The 16,336-nt window shown below is 38.7% G+C and overlaps 1 protein-coding gene across 2 annotated transcripts in view; it reads right to left on the reverse strand.

Moving 5' to 3' along the window:
* Positions 1-16,336, reverse strand: part of CDC42SE2 (CDC42 small effector 2) — an 85,523-nt gene that overhangs the window by 25,365 nt on the left and 43,822 nt on the right. For both annotated transcript variants that reach the window (XM_082075893.1, XM_082075892.1), the window contains one exon: positions 9,307-9,638. In XM_082075893.1, coding sequence (XP_081932019.1) covers positions 9,307-9,360 — 54 coding nt within the window. In that variant the 5' untranslated portion in view covers positions 9,361-9,638. The remainder of the gene's footprint in view (positions 1-9,306; positions 9,639-16,336) is intronic.

Raw genomic sequence — 16,336 nt, forward strand, 5'->3', positions numbered from 1 at the left:
GCCTGCTATTCTGTAGATCAGCACAGCTATTCTTGTTTTGGCATTTATTCTCTTTACAAGTTCAGCAATGCCAAGCTGGTACCACAAACACAAGCAATCCAGTATGTTACATACATGGGCACATACGTATATGTGTGTATGTTCACATATCCCAGCAGATTTGTTTGGAACATGTGCCTACCAGGATTTATTGCCCCATTTTAACAGTAATCTATTATTTAACCACCATCCTTGAGTCTAGGAATTAAATGTGTTTTTTTAAAGTAACTGTGGTACAGAAAGCTGTATTTAAAACAGTATTTGTTCCAAACAGTTAACTAACGTGTTGTTCTATTAATTTTACTCAAGCTTTTCAAGAAATCTACCTAAAGTAGACTTAGCTTGGAAGCCCCCTAGGTTTCGAGGAACTTGATGATAATACACTCCCTTGACACACAACTTCAGCTCCCAGATAGACACAATCATGTGTGATTTCTCTAGATAATTCAAGTTCTGATAGCATCGATTTTTCAGTTCACTGAACTGATAAAGCACCCCAAAAGGCAAGTTTTATGCACGTATACAAAATGATGTAAAGATTAATAACTACAGTTTACACAAGTGTCTTTTTGAAAACCCTGGTGTGACATTACCTCTAAAATTTTACCATTCTGGTGCAATCCCCAATGAACATCTATTCATCAATCGTGTTGAAGTATTTTCCTCCATTTTATTCAAATCCAATTCATTTTTCTCTACTCACTAAATCAACCTATATGCCCCAAAGAATTTTTCTGTTGTCATGTAAAGTCAGAGGCTCTAAAGCCACCAATGGGGAACCCACAGCTCCCCAAATAACCTGCCTGACACCTTCCAGCTACAAAACAAGGACAGAAGTGCCAATCTCTCAAATGAATCAGGCCTGAACTGCAAGAAAACTGAACTCAAAATCAGTGGTGTAACTTTGGGATTTCAGTGGAGGCAAGACTTTAGCCTGTGCTTAAAGCAGTCTGAGGCCAGAACAGAAGACTACCACAAATTTCCAGAGCATTCACCTGTGCTCAGGTGTCACCACAGCCACTGCCCATCAGGTTTGTTTGTTTTTGCTTAAGTAGAAGAATTTTAAAGCTTATGATTTGTTTTTACTAAGTGAAACAACAAATCCCTGTGCTGTACCACAGCCCTGAGAGAGATGGATGTAAGCCAGGGGGAAGGCAGCCTGCCACAACCATTTCCTGCTGTGCAAGGTGATGAGATGAGCTCCACACCTCGGCTCCAGAGGCAGAAAGCTCCAGCAGGCCAGTGCCACCACTAGAGCAGTAAAGCATGAAGTGCCACACTGCACCACCAAAGAAGTGCTGGTCTGGCCAAACTTAGATGACAAATCACAATTTGGTCCCAATTTACTTCTCAGTCTCCAGAGATAAGGCAGCCACAGCAACCTGAAACCATCTTGTTAGAAACACCTAAAGCATAATGCAGGCCTGCCAAAGATAAGGCAAAATTAAAATATTCTCATTTGAGAGCATCCCAGTAACAACAAATTTTACAAACCATGAACAAGGTAGCGCTTTATGATAAACCATCAAGCAGAACACAAAGGGTAGTTATGTTCACACTGAAAAAGTCATACTCACACGAGAGAAACAAACAATTATAAAGACCCTGTGCTTGCTGAAGACAACATATTATAAATACCCATTATTTTTCTAAGACTGAATGAGCTGAATTTACAGTTGCAGGAAGAGAGATAAGGTAGCTTAAAACTACTTAAAAGATTCCATGTGAGCCTCTCCCTTTTGAAGTAAGGTCACTTTCAGAGCATGACATGTCAACAAACCACAGAGTGTGACACATTTGACACCCTGAGGGACAAAACACAAAGAGAGATGGTATCTTTCTCAGCTACAATAAACTACAGCTCTTTTGAGGGTACACCCAAGCAGCTAAAAACCCTCTAAAAGTATTTTAAAAAGAAAAATAAAACTGATGGGTTTGGAGAGGTGTTACTGTGCTGTATCTGCATCAGAGTGTGGTCCACAGCTTCAGTTTTTCTGTCCAACCTCCACTCCTCTGTTCTCCTCCTCACTCTGTGGCAGGAGACTAACGAAGAGACTAACCCACAGGGCATCATTTCAGAGTGATCAGCTAAGATACTCTGAAGATGGAAGTGAGAAAATCATTGCAAGTGATTACGTATTCAAGTCTATGGCTTAATAGGTGCCTTATAATTTCAGGATCTCTGAGAATACATGAGGAACAGCGATCATATAATTCAAGAGGAACTCTGACATCAGGCATGTCTCACACATAAGAGTCATGACAGAAACTGCAGAACCTCCTGTTTGAGGAACAGTCTGAAAAAGGAAAACTTTCATCATTATGAAATATTGATTTTGGGAATTAAAAATGTAAGTGCAGGCAGATATTTTCCAAACAGCCATTTAAAAATGTGTATTTTGTAAGCTCCATATTGGTTGTAAGAATTACCTCCAACATGATATCTCAGATCCATTACAGAAAAGTTACAACAACAATTCAGTAAGACAGCGGCAGAGGAAGCTTCTACTTTCTTTCCTGTCAGAAACAGCTAGAGGTAAAAGGCTGAACACTGGGCTTCAGGGTAACTACTGACTTCTCTGTTCAGTAACACATATCATACTTCTATACAGTCAGTGAATGTGCACATCTCTAAGGCTATATGCAAGTCACCTCTGCTTCTAGCTGTTGGCAAATCAAAATGCCTCTAAACCTACATGCTTGCCCACCTCCCCTGCTCTGACATGAAAAGCAGAGCAGGGGAAAACAGCTGAACTGCCAGGCATCGAAATTAAGGCACACCAAAAATGTCAGGGCTTTGCAACTTCAACCTCCCCTAAAAAAAAAACCAAACCAAATTACAAAGATCACACTGGATTTGTTAATTTCAGAAATGCTTCAGCACAGTCCCCAAGGGTGGCTGCAAAACTACCAACTTTTGCTAGGCAGTATCAACTATTTCTTCTGGCAGCTCCTTTTGTCAGTGACTCATACTGGGTTTTGCTCTTGAAGATGTCTTATCACTGAAAAATTTGGAGATTTAAAAGCCACAAGCGATTCGAAGTGTACAGATCAAGAGTACAATCTATTTCCTCCCCATGTTTAAGCAGAAAGCCTGAGCTCTGTAGAGCCTATAGCCTATAGGTATTAAAAGCATATTACATCCTTCTTCAAATATGTTCGTATGTTTTGATATAGGCAAGACATATTCTTGGTAAAAAAGAAAGTTGGCACAATTCTTGTTTCCAGTCCCTCAAAGAGCTATTTTCAAACCCATCAACTAGTTTTACATTAAAGAAATAGCATCAATACAGCTAAGAGCTCCTAAAAATTTTACAGCCATAATAAAGGATCACAAAATATTCAGCTAATTTTCATTCAGGTATGCATACATAAACACAAAATACTGCCTTTTTGGTTTTCTTTGTAAACCTTTTAATACTTGAACATAACAACAGATATTTTAAGATGTGTGTGGGCTAATTTAAAGGCAAAAGAATAAATAAAGTAGCTCTATCAGGCTGAAAGTAAAACAGATCAGGTTTGAGAAATAAAAGACAAGTATTTTGTTGCTTATTTAACTCTCTCCTCTTTGATAAGGTGTTCGTTCCTTCAGGCTACTTTAACAACAGCACTAAACAGGAAAGAGAAGGAATTTGAAACATCTGAACTGGCAGATCAATACGTAACTCAGTATGACAACTCTGAAATGTGAGGGCTCTCTAGAATTGTCACCTCTTACGTTCGAGTCTTTCATAGGCTTATGGAATGTGGTAGGCTGATCAAATTTAATGAATAAGGGAGCCTGAGTTTTAGTGATTTTGAGCCAGAAGCTGTGCTTGCACAACGCTGCCGCAACACTGAAGAGGGAGCCTGGCCCAGTACTTCTTCAGTAGCAAACACCTAATTTACTGTTCATGCCTACCGAGGATTATATATTTGGGATTTGTTATGCATACTGACTGCTTCGTTATCTTTATTGTGTTTAAGTTTTTTAAAAATCACAGTGGTAGATGTATCCTTAGCTATTCCTATGACTCCTTCTCTAGGAAGAAAGCTAGACCTGACAATAACCATCAGTGGTCAATTTCCTTAAGGAACCTGAGTCAAGATCATTTGAGTCTTCTGCAACATTCAGTATTCAGTTCAGTTGACAAATACAGCAGTATGCGCAGGGTATTTTCTGCCTGTATTTTAAGACTGACCTCCCCACTCTAAATACAGATCTGTCGATCCTCTTTCATACATCATAAAATACACAAAGGAAACTTTACTTTCTAAACCACTTTAAACATTTATGGGATAACATGCAGCAAGCCTGCAATAGCCCTTTGACAAAATACAAAATGGAAATAATCTAAACAAGAGACAAGCAGCAAACCAGAAACTAATCAGCCAGAGAAGGAAGCTTGGAGCAAGAAAAAGGAGAGGACAGTTTATTTTTTTATAGCACAGCAGTAATTTCACTGCAAGGTCAAAGGAAAATGAAGAGCTCAGCTGTACTGGGTGGTGGCCCAAACCAGGTGAGAGTGCACTGTATCACAACCACAGGCTTCTCAGACCAAAAATTAACTTTGCAAGTTAAAAATGGACAGACAGAACATGCAAAAAAAAGGAGTGGAGGAAAATAACAGCTTCCTGCTGTAGGCGAGGAGCTCAGCCTAAGAAAGAAACCATGCACATGTTTTCTGAAAACCTGCAACATAAAAGGCTCTCTAAGCTTCTGTCACCAAGCAATGCATCTGGTAGTGGGGATTTGGCAGAATTTACTGAAATGTAGCAGTGGATGGAATGGTAGCACATGGGAAGCATGGGAAGAAAGACTCGTCACTGAGACGTGCAAGATTAGCTTACAAAACCCTTTACAGGGTATTGGTGGGAAGTGTAAGAAACCTGGTGCAATCACAGAAAGTGCTACTCTTCTCAAAATACAAAAAAAGTTTGGGTCAGAACATAAAAAATTGAATTCAGGTCATGTAAACAACCAAGAAAAGTTGAACATAGTTATTAAGAGATTGATATCACCTTCTTTGTATCATGAAAAGAGACATGAAAGGAACTTGTCTGACTTCTTCAATGTGGTAAAATACATGATCAATTCAAATCTGACAAGAGAAAACTAGAAGCAGATAAGAGAAAATATTCCCTTGGCTTTTGTTTGCATTCTACTGTGCTAAAACCTCAGGCTATTAAGAATCAAGACCTAAGCCACCATCAGGAACATCCTTCCTTCAACTGTATTACTACTTAGTTTCATTTCTTTGCATACTCAATTTCTTCATTTATCACCCTATTTCAGAGAAGCATAGAGACCTATGTTCAGACATGCCCCTTCCATGATCTTATTATGAGTACTGCAGTCTTGGAAACACCAAGTGAAAATATTTAGCAACCAAAGTAACATCAGAGGAGAGAGCAGAACACTGCTTTCTAAGATAGTGTGCTGGTTTGACCAAAAGCGAGTTAATTTTCTTCATGCAGTTAGAAACCCTTCTTGTCTGTAACTAGCATGGTCATTGTCTGGATTTAGTTTGAGAACAAGAAGGTAACACCCCAGGACAGAGTTAATGTTTTAAATTATTGTTGTCTGGGAGCCAAGGACATTTTAAGCACTCTGCCCATGGGTGTGAGGCATCGAGGAAGGGTGGCATGGATGGGGCAGAGCTTGACTGACATCCAGACTGATCAATAAGAGTATTCCATACCATTAGCATCATGCGTCATATTTAAGGAAAGTTGGGATCTTCTGGCTACGGGGCAGTCAGTATGGACAGGGACGGAGACCTTTCCTGGTTCTGATCCATTTCAGTGGATTTCTGTTTGGCAGTTTCTTTAGTTTGGCCCTTTGCCATCCTGCCATTTTGCAGAGGCCTCTGGGCCCTTCTGCCTTTTTCCTCTCTTCTCTCTCTGGGATTGGCTTTGGGACCAGGTGCTGCTGCCTGGGACTGGCTGCTCGGTGTGGACAGAGTTAGTGAGGAATTGCATTGAGTATCTTTTATTTTATATTCTATTTCCATTTTACATATATTAGTCATAATAGTAGTATACTAGTAATACTTTGTTATTTTATTAAACTGTGTTTATCTCAGTCCACTAGTTTATCCCTTCCCTTTCATTTCTCTCCCCTGTTCAGGAGTGGGAGAGGGGGAATGAGCGAGTGGCTGTTGTGGTTATATTGCAAGCTCAGGTTAAACCACAACAGATACGTGTATGTTATTTGACAGCAAAACCATTCAGCACCGACAAGAGACAAAAAGCTGTGCTGTGATACACTGCAATGAAAGCTGATAGTAATACTTGAATATTGTCTTATAATTAAGAAGCCTCTTAAAAGTTTACTAATATACAACTGCAACATTGTTACTGTTCTGCTCTGGGGTATGGTATTAGTTAAGTGATGGCAGTGAAAAATAATGCCAAAAAAATTGCCATGAAGTTTGCAAATCTTATCTAAAAAGACATGGTTCGAAACCATGCAAATGCACTGGAAAGCACGAGTATGCAAGTCTGGAAGGCTCAGACAGTACTGGCAATAACCTAGAAAATGCCTTTGTGTACAGTTTGAATAATAGTCTTCTCTAAACTTAACTGAAAGGATTCAGTGCATGTACACACTTTTCATTTTAAATGCTCTATAGCTGCAAAGAATAAAGATGCTATACTGAAGATTCCTAATGAAATATGCTAGAATTTTGCCAGAAGAAAGCAGAGAGAGTTCCTGCATCCTGGATTTCAGGAGAAAATGAAAACTCCTTAGATCAGTGGAAGCTATAAATATTGTAGAAACATTCAACTACTCAAAGTTCCTGGTTTGGTTTCTCCAGTGAAGAGGCTTAATGTCACATTCATGACAATAAAGGTGTTCCAGACATCAGCACTTGACAATGAGAAAAAACCAAAACAGAACACACATTTCAGAGAATATAAGTTTAAAAATAAAAGGAACATTTTAAACACTGATCACAAGAAGTAGCAAATGAAGTTACTTCCTGCTTGCAAGATCTTTATTTGGTGAGGCTGGTGGTTGTCAGCATTATTGCAAGACCATATTAGTCCTTCCACAGAAGGAGCATGCTGAATATGTGATGCCTGAGACACTGTTAGGCAGTGAAGAAGTTGAGATGCAGGAGGTAAAATGAAAGAAGACACATGAAAGATTTGAGACCAGGCAGATAAGGCATTTCTCCTGAGAAACTGGACTATACTGACAGATTTAATGCACAGTAGGGGACAGACATATAGTTTCACACAAGTTTGCATGTTTCACCTATCTTCTGATATAACAGGGCAATACATACCAGTATTTTGAGGCTAAAAACTAGCATGCTTTTCAGCATGTAAGTCTACCAAACATGTAATCACATGTTGCCTGCAGAGACAAAGAAAAACTGTTTTCCTTTGCACTTGTCTGGTTCATCAGTTCACTCACACTGACAGTACATGCTTTGCCACACATCAGAGAGGAAAAACGTTCCTGTACTTACTCAGCTTAGCATGTATCTGATTAAATACTCCACTTACTGCAACAGTGCGTGGCATAACCACGGCTGTATAACACAGCACAGCACAATGAGCTGAGTAACGGCAGGGGAAGGACAGCTAAGAGCCTATTGTCACGCATGCCAAGGAGGGACCACAACTCTTTTTCCTGAGCTGCATCCTGAAAATATTGGCACTTCAAAACAAGCTTGAAAAGCAGATTTTAGGAACTCAGTCAATGCTCAGCCATGTGCTATTTGTGTCTTAAACATAAGGGTAGTTTTAATTTTCTAAGCCAACGCATACCACCATGTCAGCAGAAACATACAAAATAGGTTGTTTCCCTTTTCTCCACTTTTGAGGTACATTCTCCACCCTTTCCATGAGTTGACCCAAAGATCATTATATGCTGTATTAACATACCATGTATTTTGTGGGCAATAACTTTGTTGCGTCATAAAGCTTGAGTCAAGATTTTATGAGGACTGAGCCTCAGGATTCTTGTAAACAAACAGAATATGTCATTTTCTATCTCAAAGATTTTTAACGGTCACACCTTATTTTAATTGAAATATATGTTCCAAAAGGTAGGTAAATAACTTTGGCTATATACGGACACAACCAGCATTTTAAAGGACTGCACGGTATTCAACCAACAGCGGAAGATTGCAGTTTCCCATGGTAACTCAGAGTTCATGTCCCACAACTCTACTTGACTAACAGTGAGATAAAGTTTCATTCATTTGTTAGAAGTGTTAATGGTCACACTTCAATAGTTACGTTGCTGCCCAAGGATCAGTCCAGCATTCAGGCTCTGTGCAATGAAAATGCTTAACATCAGATTTTTTTTTTTTAATTCCTTGGCTTCCTTAAAGCCAAATATTATCATCTGAGCATGTTAATGTGAATTTATTCATTCTGGGATTCTCTTAGTAACTGTAATTCCAGCATATCCTTTAGTAGTAACTGGGCTCTCTTCCATCTATTTGCAAGATGACTGTCCTTTCTAGACATTCATTTAGCTTGATCTGGATGCCACACCATATAATGATTTTTCTCACAATGCTAACCATATTCCTGGTTAATTCCACCTTTATGTATGCAGAGTTTCTCCCAACAACGCTGGAGTCAGGAACATACTTTAAATGTACTTTGAATACATGAAACACAAGAATATTTCTGTACTTTCTCTCTTCCTTATGTATGCTTTGCAATGTTCTTTTATCCAAGTGTTTGCTATGTACTTTTTCCCAGAATAGTCATTCCAAATTCTATTAAAAAATAAAAGTATTTATGGTATGAGTGCATCCCTTCATTCTACTAAGTTTTCATCTAAAAATTAACAAAACAATAAAGGATGAAATCCTTAATTACATTAAGGTGGGGGAAGACTGGATTTCACTCTGGACTTTTTAACAGAATCATTTTTTTCTTTCATCACTGTCCAGCCACACCTGGAGGCAGGCCTTAAGCCATACAGAAGTCAGGGCATTTACAGATCTCCATATAAAAAAAATGACTTATTTTACACGATGGTTTAGGTCCTACTCGCCCTTCCCTTCCTTTCCCCTCCCCTTCAATTCAAACAAATAAAAGCTCTTGCCAAAGACTTAGGATAGATTTGATCTTAAGAACAGGAAGATATCTGTATGACAACAGTCTAGAACATCCCCACAAAGCCAGGATGTTAGTTAATTCCTTAATTCTCACTGAGCGTGGCCAAACAGCACTAATGTAAAAAGCCATAGGAAAACGTGAATGATGTACTTAATAATACAAAAATAAAGCAGTGCCAATATTCATACTTACAGGCTGAGGCTGTTCTGCAATACAGCAGTTGAAACACAACCAAAACTCACTCATTGTTTACAGTCTGAAGTGATGAAGTTTCACAGATGAAAAGCAGGACTCAACCTCTGTAAATCTGTCTCCAGGTTCTGTACTAAGTTCTTTAAATAGGTTTATTTGTAATTGTTCCAATGTGAAAATCTTTTCTCTGTTGATATCTTCTCCAAACTCAAGGCAGTCCCAGGACAAATAACTCGAAGGCAATAGTTGTTTTAGAGTCTTCTTTCAGAAGGTTGGTCCCAGCACCACAGAAATGTTACATATGCTTCTTTGGTCCCTAGCGTTACGTGAACCTGAAAACAGAAGTACATTACATCAAAAAGAAAGAATATACAGAATCTTGTGCTTCCAGACAGTCACCCACACCAGTGATTTATTTCTTAGTGAACCACAGAGAGAAGAGACACTAGCAAACAAGCCACATACTTATTTCTAGAGTAACCACCAAAAATAGCATACAACAGAAATCCATATGAGGCTTACATTCCAGCTTTGGTTAGATAAATAGTGGTATCAAGAACTGGTGTTCAATCTCTTGGCAGCCACCTCTGTTTGATCTATTTCTAAATTTCAAATGTCATTTTAGAAAGTGACAACTGCCCACACACCCCTTTAAACTTCTTACAGAATTGTGCCTATTGACAGTTCATATTTTTCAATGGAGAAGTAACGCAGTCCATTCTCAGTGTGAGGTTTAAATAGTATTTAACCCCAAGCCTTTTGCACAGCTATTGAGCAGTGACACACTTTTCTAAATATTGAGGAAACAAGTTTCTGTAAATGGAAAATTTGCAAAATGGCTGGACTGGGTCAGCTCAAGGTGTTTTCCTTCCACTCTCTTCTGCTTCATGTACAGTTGGCTTCAAAATAGATTAGTTGCAGAGTTTGAAACTGTTTCCTTAAACCTCTAAAATTCCTCATGTGGAACCGAGGCTCCACATTCCAACCATTCCTTCGGTAAAATAATGTTCCTTGGTTAATCTCCAACCCCATTTCTTTCAGTAAGTGCAATAAAAATTCCTGTGAGATTTCAACGTGGTTGTTTATCTTGCCATCTATCACAAACTTTACTTGCAGAGAAATTAAGATAATGAATATTCATAAGTTTTTACACGCACACTCCTTAATAATTCTATATACAACTGCATCTTCATTCATAGAAATGTGTGCATGACTATGCATCATTATTAGTATGCAATTCTTTACAGTATTAAGTAATATGCATCCCTGGGATGCATAAACTACATATATATAAGTACCTACACACAAGCTCCGTGGCAGAGCAGTCTCTATACACGAAGCACGTCAGCGATGAGGTCTCTCATTTACTACACACACACACCAAGTTACTGCACTGTGGAGATACCACCCGCCAGGTACGTTCCCAGGACTCTTGGCTACAACGCACACAGACATACAGTAGCAACTTTACTGTAGTAAGTCCAAGGCCTCTGGGAAGCTTTCCCTCTTCTTACCTTTTAAGAGACTAACAGAGGATGTTCAAGAAATAAACACTGCTGCAGTAATATCATTTGAATAGCAAATCCCCAGGAAAAGTTCTTGCTTCTCCTAGCTTTGAAATAGCTATCGGTAGTGTTTAAATTAAGTTTATATGCCTTTTTGTGGCATTTCTTGCCTAAACATCAGAATAGGAAGGAGGCAAAAATGCTTTGCTAGCTTTTTCTAACACCACACAGAGCATGGCAGCTTTATGAAACAGAACACCTTGAGGGAAAGATAAAACCTAAACAAAACAAACAAACAAACAAAAACAAACCCAAAAAACAAAAACCCAAAAAAACCCCTAAAACAAAACCAAAAATCTTTTTACACAACCTTTATTTTGTCACACACTTCAAAAAAAAAGGTCTTAGAACATATTAGCATATGACATATTTTCACTACTTAAAAGAGGACTTTTTTTCTACCTCAAAGATGATAATCTAAATCCCATGTATGTGTCAAGAGGCTGCAATGAAACATGGGAATTATCAACCAACAGTGTGATATCCAAGAATGAAAATAACTTTAAAAGTCTTTAAAAAAGTTCTCACTTGCTAATTAGGTACTTTCGCATCATTTTCTCAGTTCTTCGGGTTATTGAAAGCTTGATCAACTATAAATAACAAGAGCTGGACTAACATTAAAAAGCTTGATAAAAAAACACTGTTCTTTGCAGTCTCAGAATTTGCATGCTGCACAATTCTTTTCCAAACTGGATTCAATATGTAACAAAATTGGAACTAAACCATGGTTAACTCCTGGGAAGTATGTAACAATTAAAAATTCCAGTCCAGTAATGGTACAGTTTATCTGTACTTAAAATTTGGTGGTTTTATCCCTGAGATGATAGGTTCTAAACTGTTCTGAAACGCTCCGCATATGCTAGCTGTTCAGATTATAAGAAAGCAAGAAAGCAAGTACTCAAAGTTAGAGCCTTTTTAAGCCCAATATATTGTAACATGCCAGAGCTATAAACTGATACACTGCAGTGGGCTTCTCTTGCTGCACAAGTGACCCAATACTCTGACTTGCAGCTCCTGAAATTCTGATGCTCGTATTATTGCTTCCTCACAATCTCTTTTTGACAAAGTTCAGATTTAACATACCAAACTCACAGAGAGTTAACTTTTACCCTGCTGTTACAGGCACGTATATAAGACATAAGTGGAAAGGGCAGGGAAATTAGTCTGCCGATCCATCTCCTCATTTGCTCCCTGATGGCTGGCACGCTCCTCCAGCTCCCTGCAGCGTTGAGCGCCGTGTTGAGCTGAAGCCCTGGGGACAAACCCGAAGGGCCTGTGGAGGCTCCTGTGAGCCTGGAAAGCTCCTCCTGGCTACAAAAGGCTCCAGGGTGCAGAAGACTTCCTCCACCCAGCCACTCTCAGCACGCAGGACTTGTGCCCTCCAGGATAGAGTTCTCATTGACACTGAGACCCACTCCATAAAATCAAGAGCTGCTGAGGGACAAAGCCAAGCTACACATTGTCAATGACAGTCTCTGATAACACCTTCATTCTTAAAAATGTATTTCACCTTCTATAGTCTGTGTAGTGCCACATTTGCCTTTAATTTCATGGTTCTGCAATCAGCACCAAGCAGTTTTTCAATCCTTTGTCTTTTAATTAAAAAAAAAAAAAAAAGGTGGTGGGAGTACATATGTGTAACCCTGGAGAAAACTGACAGTAACTGCACCTCTTAAACAGCAAACAAAAGCTTCGCATTATTTCTTAGAGCACTGGAATTTTATACACCCCACTCTGCTAAACAATTGATTTTTAGAGTGGCCAAGTTGATATAAAAGATCAAGTGTAAAGCTGTTGCACCAAAATGGAAAGAAAAAGCAATTAAACTGAAGGTAAAAAGGCACATTGGCACTACAATATCAACTGCAACACTCTACGACTTCTCTTACGCTGCTAGTTGCTTGTTTAAAGAACAAGTTGAAACAAGAAAATTCTGCTGTTCTTTTCCAAATTACTGGTTATGAAGAGAGAATGAAAAAAGCACCATGCTCACCTACAACTACCAGTCAGGTAATTATGTAGCATCAGCCCACTAGCAATCTCCTGAGAAAGTATTCCTGCAAAGCCTGGGCTGCACCCTAAACCTAAACATGATTAATGAGATCCCAAAACACATGCAATGCTTCACAGCTAGTTCTCTGCTTTGTGGTAGGATCAAGCTGTTCGCAAGTGTTGCTGCATTCATCTGTGCACACTTGCCAGATGAAGAGGACAACAGGGGCTGAAGAACACTGTTCAAGACAACAGCTCCATCGTTCTCTGTCTTTGCTCTTTAAGCAGCTCATGGTGCTCTGAGTGGCATAACACCGTACAGCTCACGTTGAAAAAACAAGATACTTATTCTATCTGAACCGGAAAGTTACTCAGAGTGGTGAAGGGTGAAACATCTATTTACCTTTTCCCCATTTAAACCTTCTGAACTATGAATGCAACTTATTCCGGAGTGTATGATCCACTCTGCAAGAACACACAGGACTTTGTCATATTTTAAGGCTTTTATCTATGACTTTAATTTCATCCAATTCATAGAAATTTTAAGTAGAATGAAGAAATGAAGATATTCAAAAGGATACATTGTTTAAAATTTTAAGTGAAAACACATTAAGGTAATTTTTATTTCTCCAAAGTTTATTCCACAGTAGCTGTTCTAATGTAAAAAGCAAAGCTACTGTTTACTGTTAAAAAAACAGACATAAAGGTAGTAAGTGCAAACCCTGCATTAATCATTAATGGACAGTGGGGACGGAGCACATTCTCCTACAGTATCAGCAATTTTTCTTTTTAAAGCAGTATTAACTTTTCTGTAGGAAATAAACAGAGCAGAAAAGGAGGAAGGCGAAAAAAAAAGACATCGATCTTCCCTATAAGTTCTTCATGTTTTACTGGCAGAAAAGGGTTTAGAGAGCATTTACCTTATCTGATCCAAACAGGAATATGCTGCATGCTCTGGAGTGTCAGTTAGAATAAAGCTACTTATTAATTATATAGCTTAAGAACAGCCTGCTGTTTTTAAAAGATATCTATGAAGTTCCTTTTAAGGGTGACTCCTCTATATCCTCTGCACGCTGTTCACTATGACTTCAAACAGGAAGTGTGGTAACAACACTGACGATTACTTGAAGCAAATAAAACCACAGGAAGAGAAAGAAAATGACTGCAGGTGTTCATATCTGAATTTAACTAGATTTGATCCAAAGCTCAGACTACTATTTAAGGAGTGTGTGTGTGGGGGAAGGTAAAAAAGAAAAAAGTGAAGCATGCACAAAGGCACTACTAAGTATGCCATGCCACAGAATATCATGACATGATGTACCACGACATGCACATGTATGCAACAAAGTCACAACCATGACTACTACTAGTTTTTAGTTGCAAGTACTTTATATGAAATAAATTTACAATTATTCTTGATATGGAAGTATCATTCTGTAACAGACTTTTTTTAATTTTTTTTTTTTTCTTTCTTTTGCCTTAAAATCTCTGAACACTTATGATTTGTTTCAAACCTGCAAGCTGTAAGTGGAAAATTATAATTTTGGAGTGTATTTTTAAGACTTCTCATACTTTTCACTTTAAATCCATTTTGTAGCCATACTATTTCCTCTTGCTGCTTAGTGGATACAGCCAAGTGGCATCAAGAAGTGAGGAGAAGGGTGGATTAAGGTGTGTCCACACAACAGAGGCTCCACTGGTGCACACTCCCATACACTTACAGCTGTAGCAACTGGAGGATGCTCTCCAGCTCTCAGAGGAAGTGAAAAGTGTTTACGCCCTGGCTAGCCTTGTTTTTTGAAATAAAACAATTTGTTCAAGAACCAATCAAGATTTTAAACAAACACTACCTACAGAGAAAGTTTCCTTCATGCCTAAATATTGTATCAGAAACTTCACCTCTACAGGGCAGTGCACTGGCAGCAGCACTCTTCTGCCCTTCCCCCATGCAGAGCAGGCGCTTCTGGGGACTTTGTCACTGCTTTTAATGCACCAATTATCTTTTGTACTTTCAGATCCTGAGAAACCTGAGCTGCAAGTAGCTCTTGCCAGACAAAGGATTATATTCACCATCCACACAGACTGAATAAGGCTGAAATCCCTTTTTCACTTTCCAATTTCTATTCTGCTTCCCATCCCCCACCCTGTGATTTGCAGTTTAGTTTCATGACATTGAAGAAACTTCTGCAAAGTTTGAGTTAGACTTTCTTGTGCATTTTCAAACTCTGTAAGATGATATTTGATTAATGTCTTTATGATACAGTTTTGAACATAATGACTAGAGCTATTTATAAGATTTTATCATAGTGTTGTATTTTGGGATCATTGGTTATTTGGAGTCAGTTCTTTTTTTTTCCCCATATTTACACTGAAATGCTTTTCATCAGTGGATTTCCTTAACTAACTCAGTAATAGGTTGTACTTCAAGTCAAGCTCAACACAAAATATTAGCCATGAATGAATACATGTTATGAGAGTGCTTTGCTTCTGAATTAAAAATTTCAAAGAATATTGAAAATGGTGGAGTGGGATGAGGGTATGCTTACTTGAAGGAGAAAGATGTGGCATTTGTTTTGGTTTGTTTTTTAATTTTTAATAGAAGGGAGTCTAGTTTTGGGAACAATCTCATCTTTCACTGGAATCAAAACACTTCCAGTTTCTGTTCACATTTTCAGTTTGTAGGAAGCTGCCGCAAGTTTCCCTTAAGAAATGTACCAATCTGAGATAATACATGGGAAGGCAGCAAAAGGTACAGGAAGGGAACCACAGCAATTCCGTGGTAAGGAGAAATACATGGCTTTTCCTACCAGGTCACCAATGGCATGAGAGGGAAGAAAGCTCACCACTCGGTCACGCACTGTGACAGTAAATACCTTGGATTGCAAGGCCAAGCTGGAAGTTCAAAGCAGAGAGCCTTCTAACACCTCTAAAACATCTTGAAAGTGTGAAGTTCAAACATTAGTTCAGTCACTGACAAGGGTACTGCCCCCCTCACTCCCGCCTTTTTTTCTCCAAACAGCATCCACTTGCAATTACCCGAGTTTGAGTCTCTAGCCATTCTGTTAAATTTAATTACTTCAGGTAAGTGGCCAGGTCCTTGAAAGGTCCTTATTATTTTGTGCACAAAACCAACAAATGAAATTGGCAGTATTACATGTGTCCCATTAAAATTCCACATGTTCAATTCGAAATATAAAAGCATAGTTTTTTGGGCTCAAACAAAGTTTAACAGGCAGTACCGTATCAAGTGACTCAGCAGTGCAAGTAACCTTTTCTCCATCACTGCCATTTCAAAGCTTCCTCTATGGGTTAAATGAAGCGTTCTGAAACAGCTGATACATAGCTTATACCATTTCCCACACATACATGCAGACAGGAACCTACTTCTATGGAAACCACAGCACAGAACATCTAATAGCTCTACACTATGAAAATACAGAATGACTAACAGAAAACCAATGGTCCAAATTTAT

This window comes from Streptopelia decaocto, assembly GCF_964273445.1.
Source record: "Streptopelia decaocto genome assembly, chromosome: Z".
In the NCBI taxonomy this organism is placed as follows: domain Eukaryota; kingdom Metazoa; phylum Chordata; class Aves; order Columbiformes; family Columbidae; genus Streptopelia; species Streptopelia decaocto.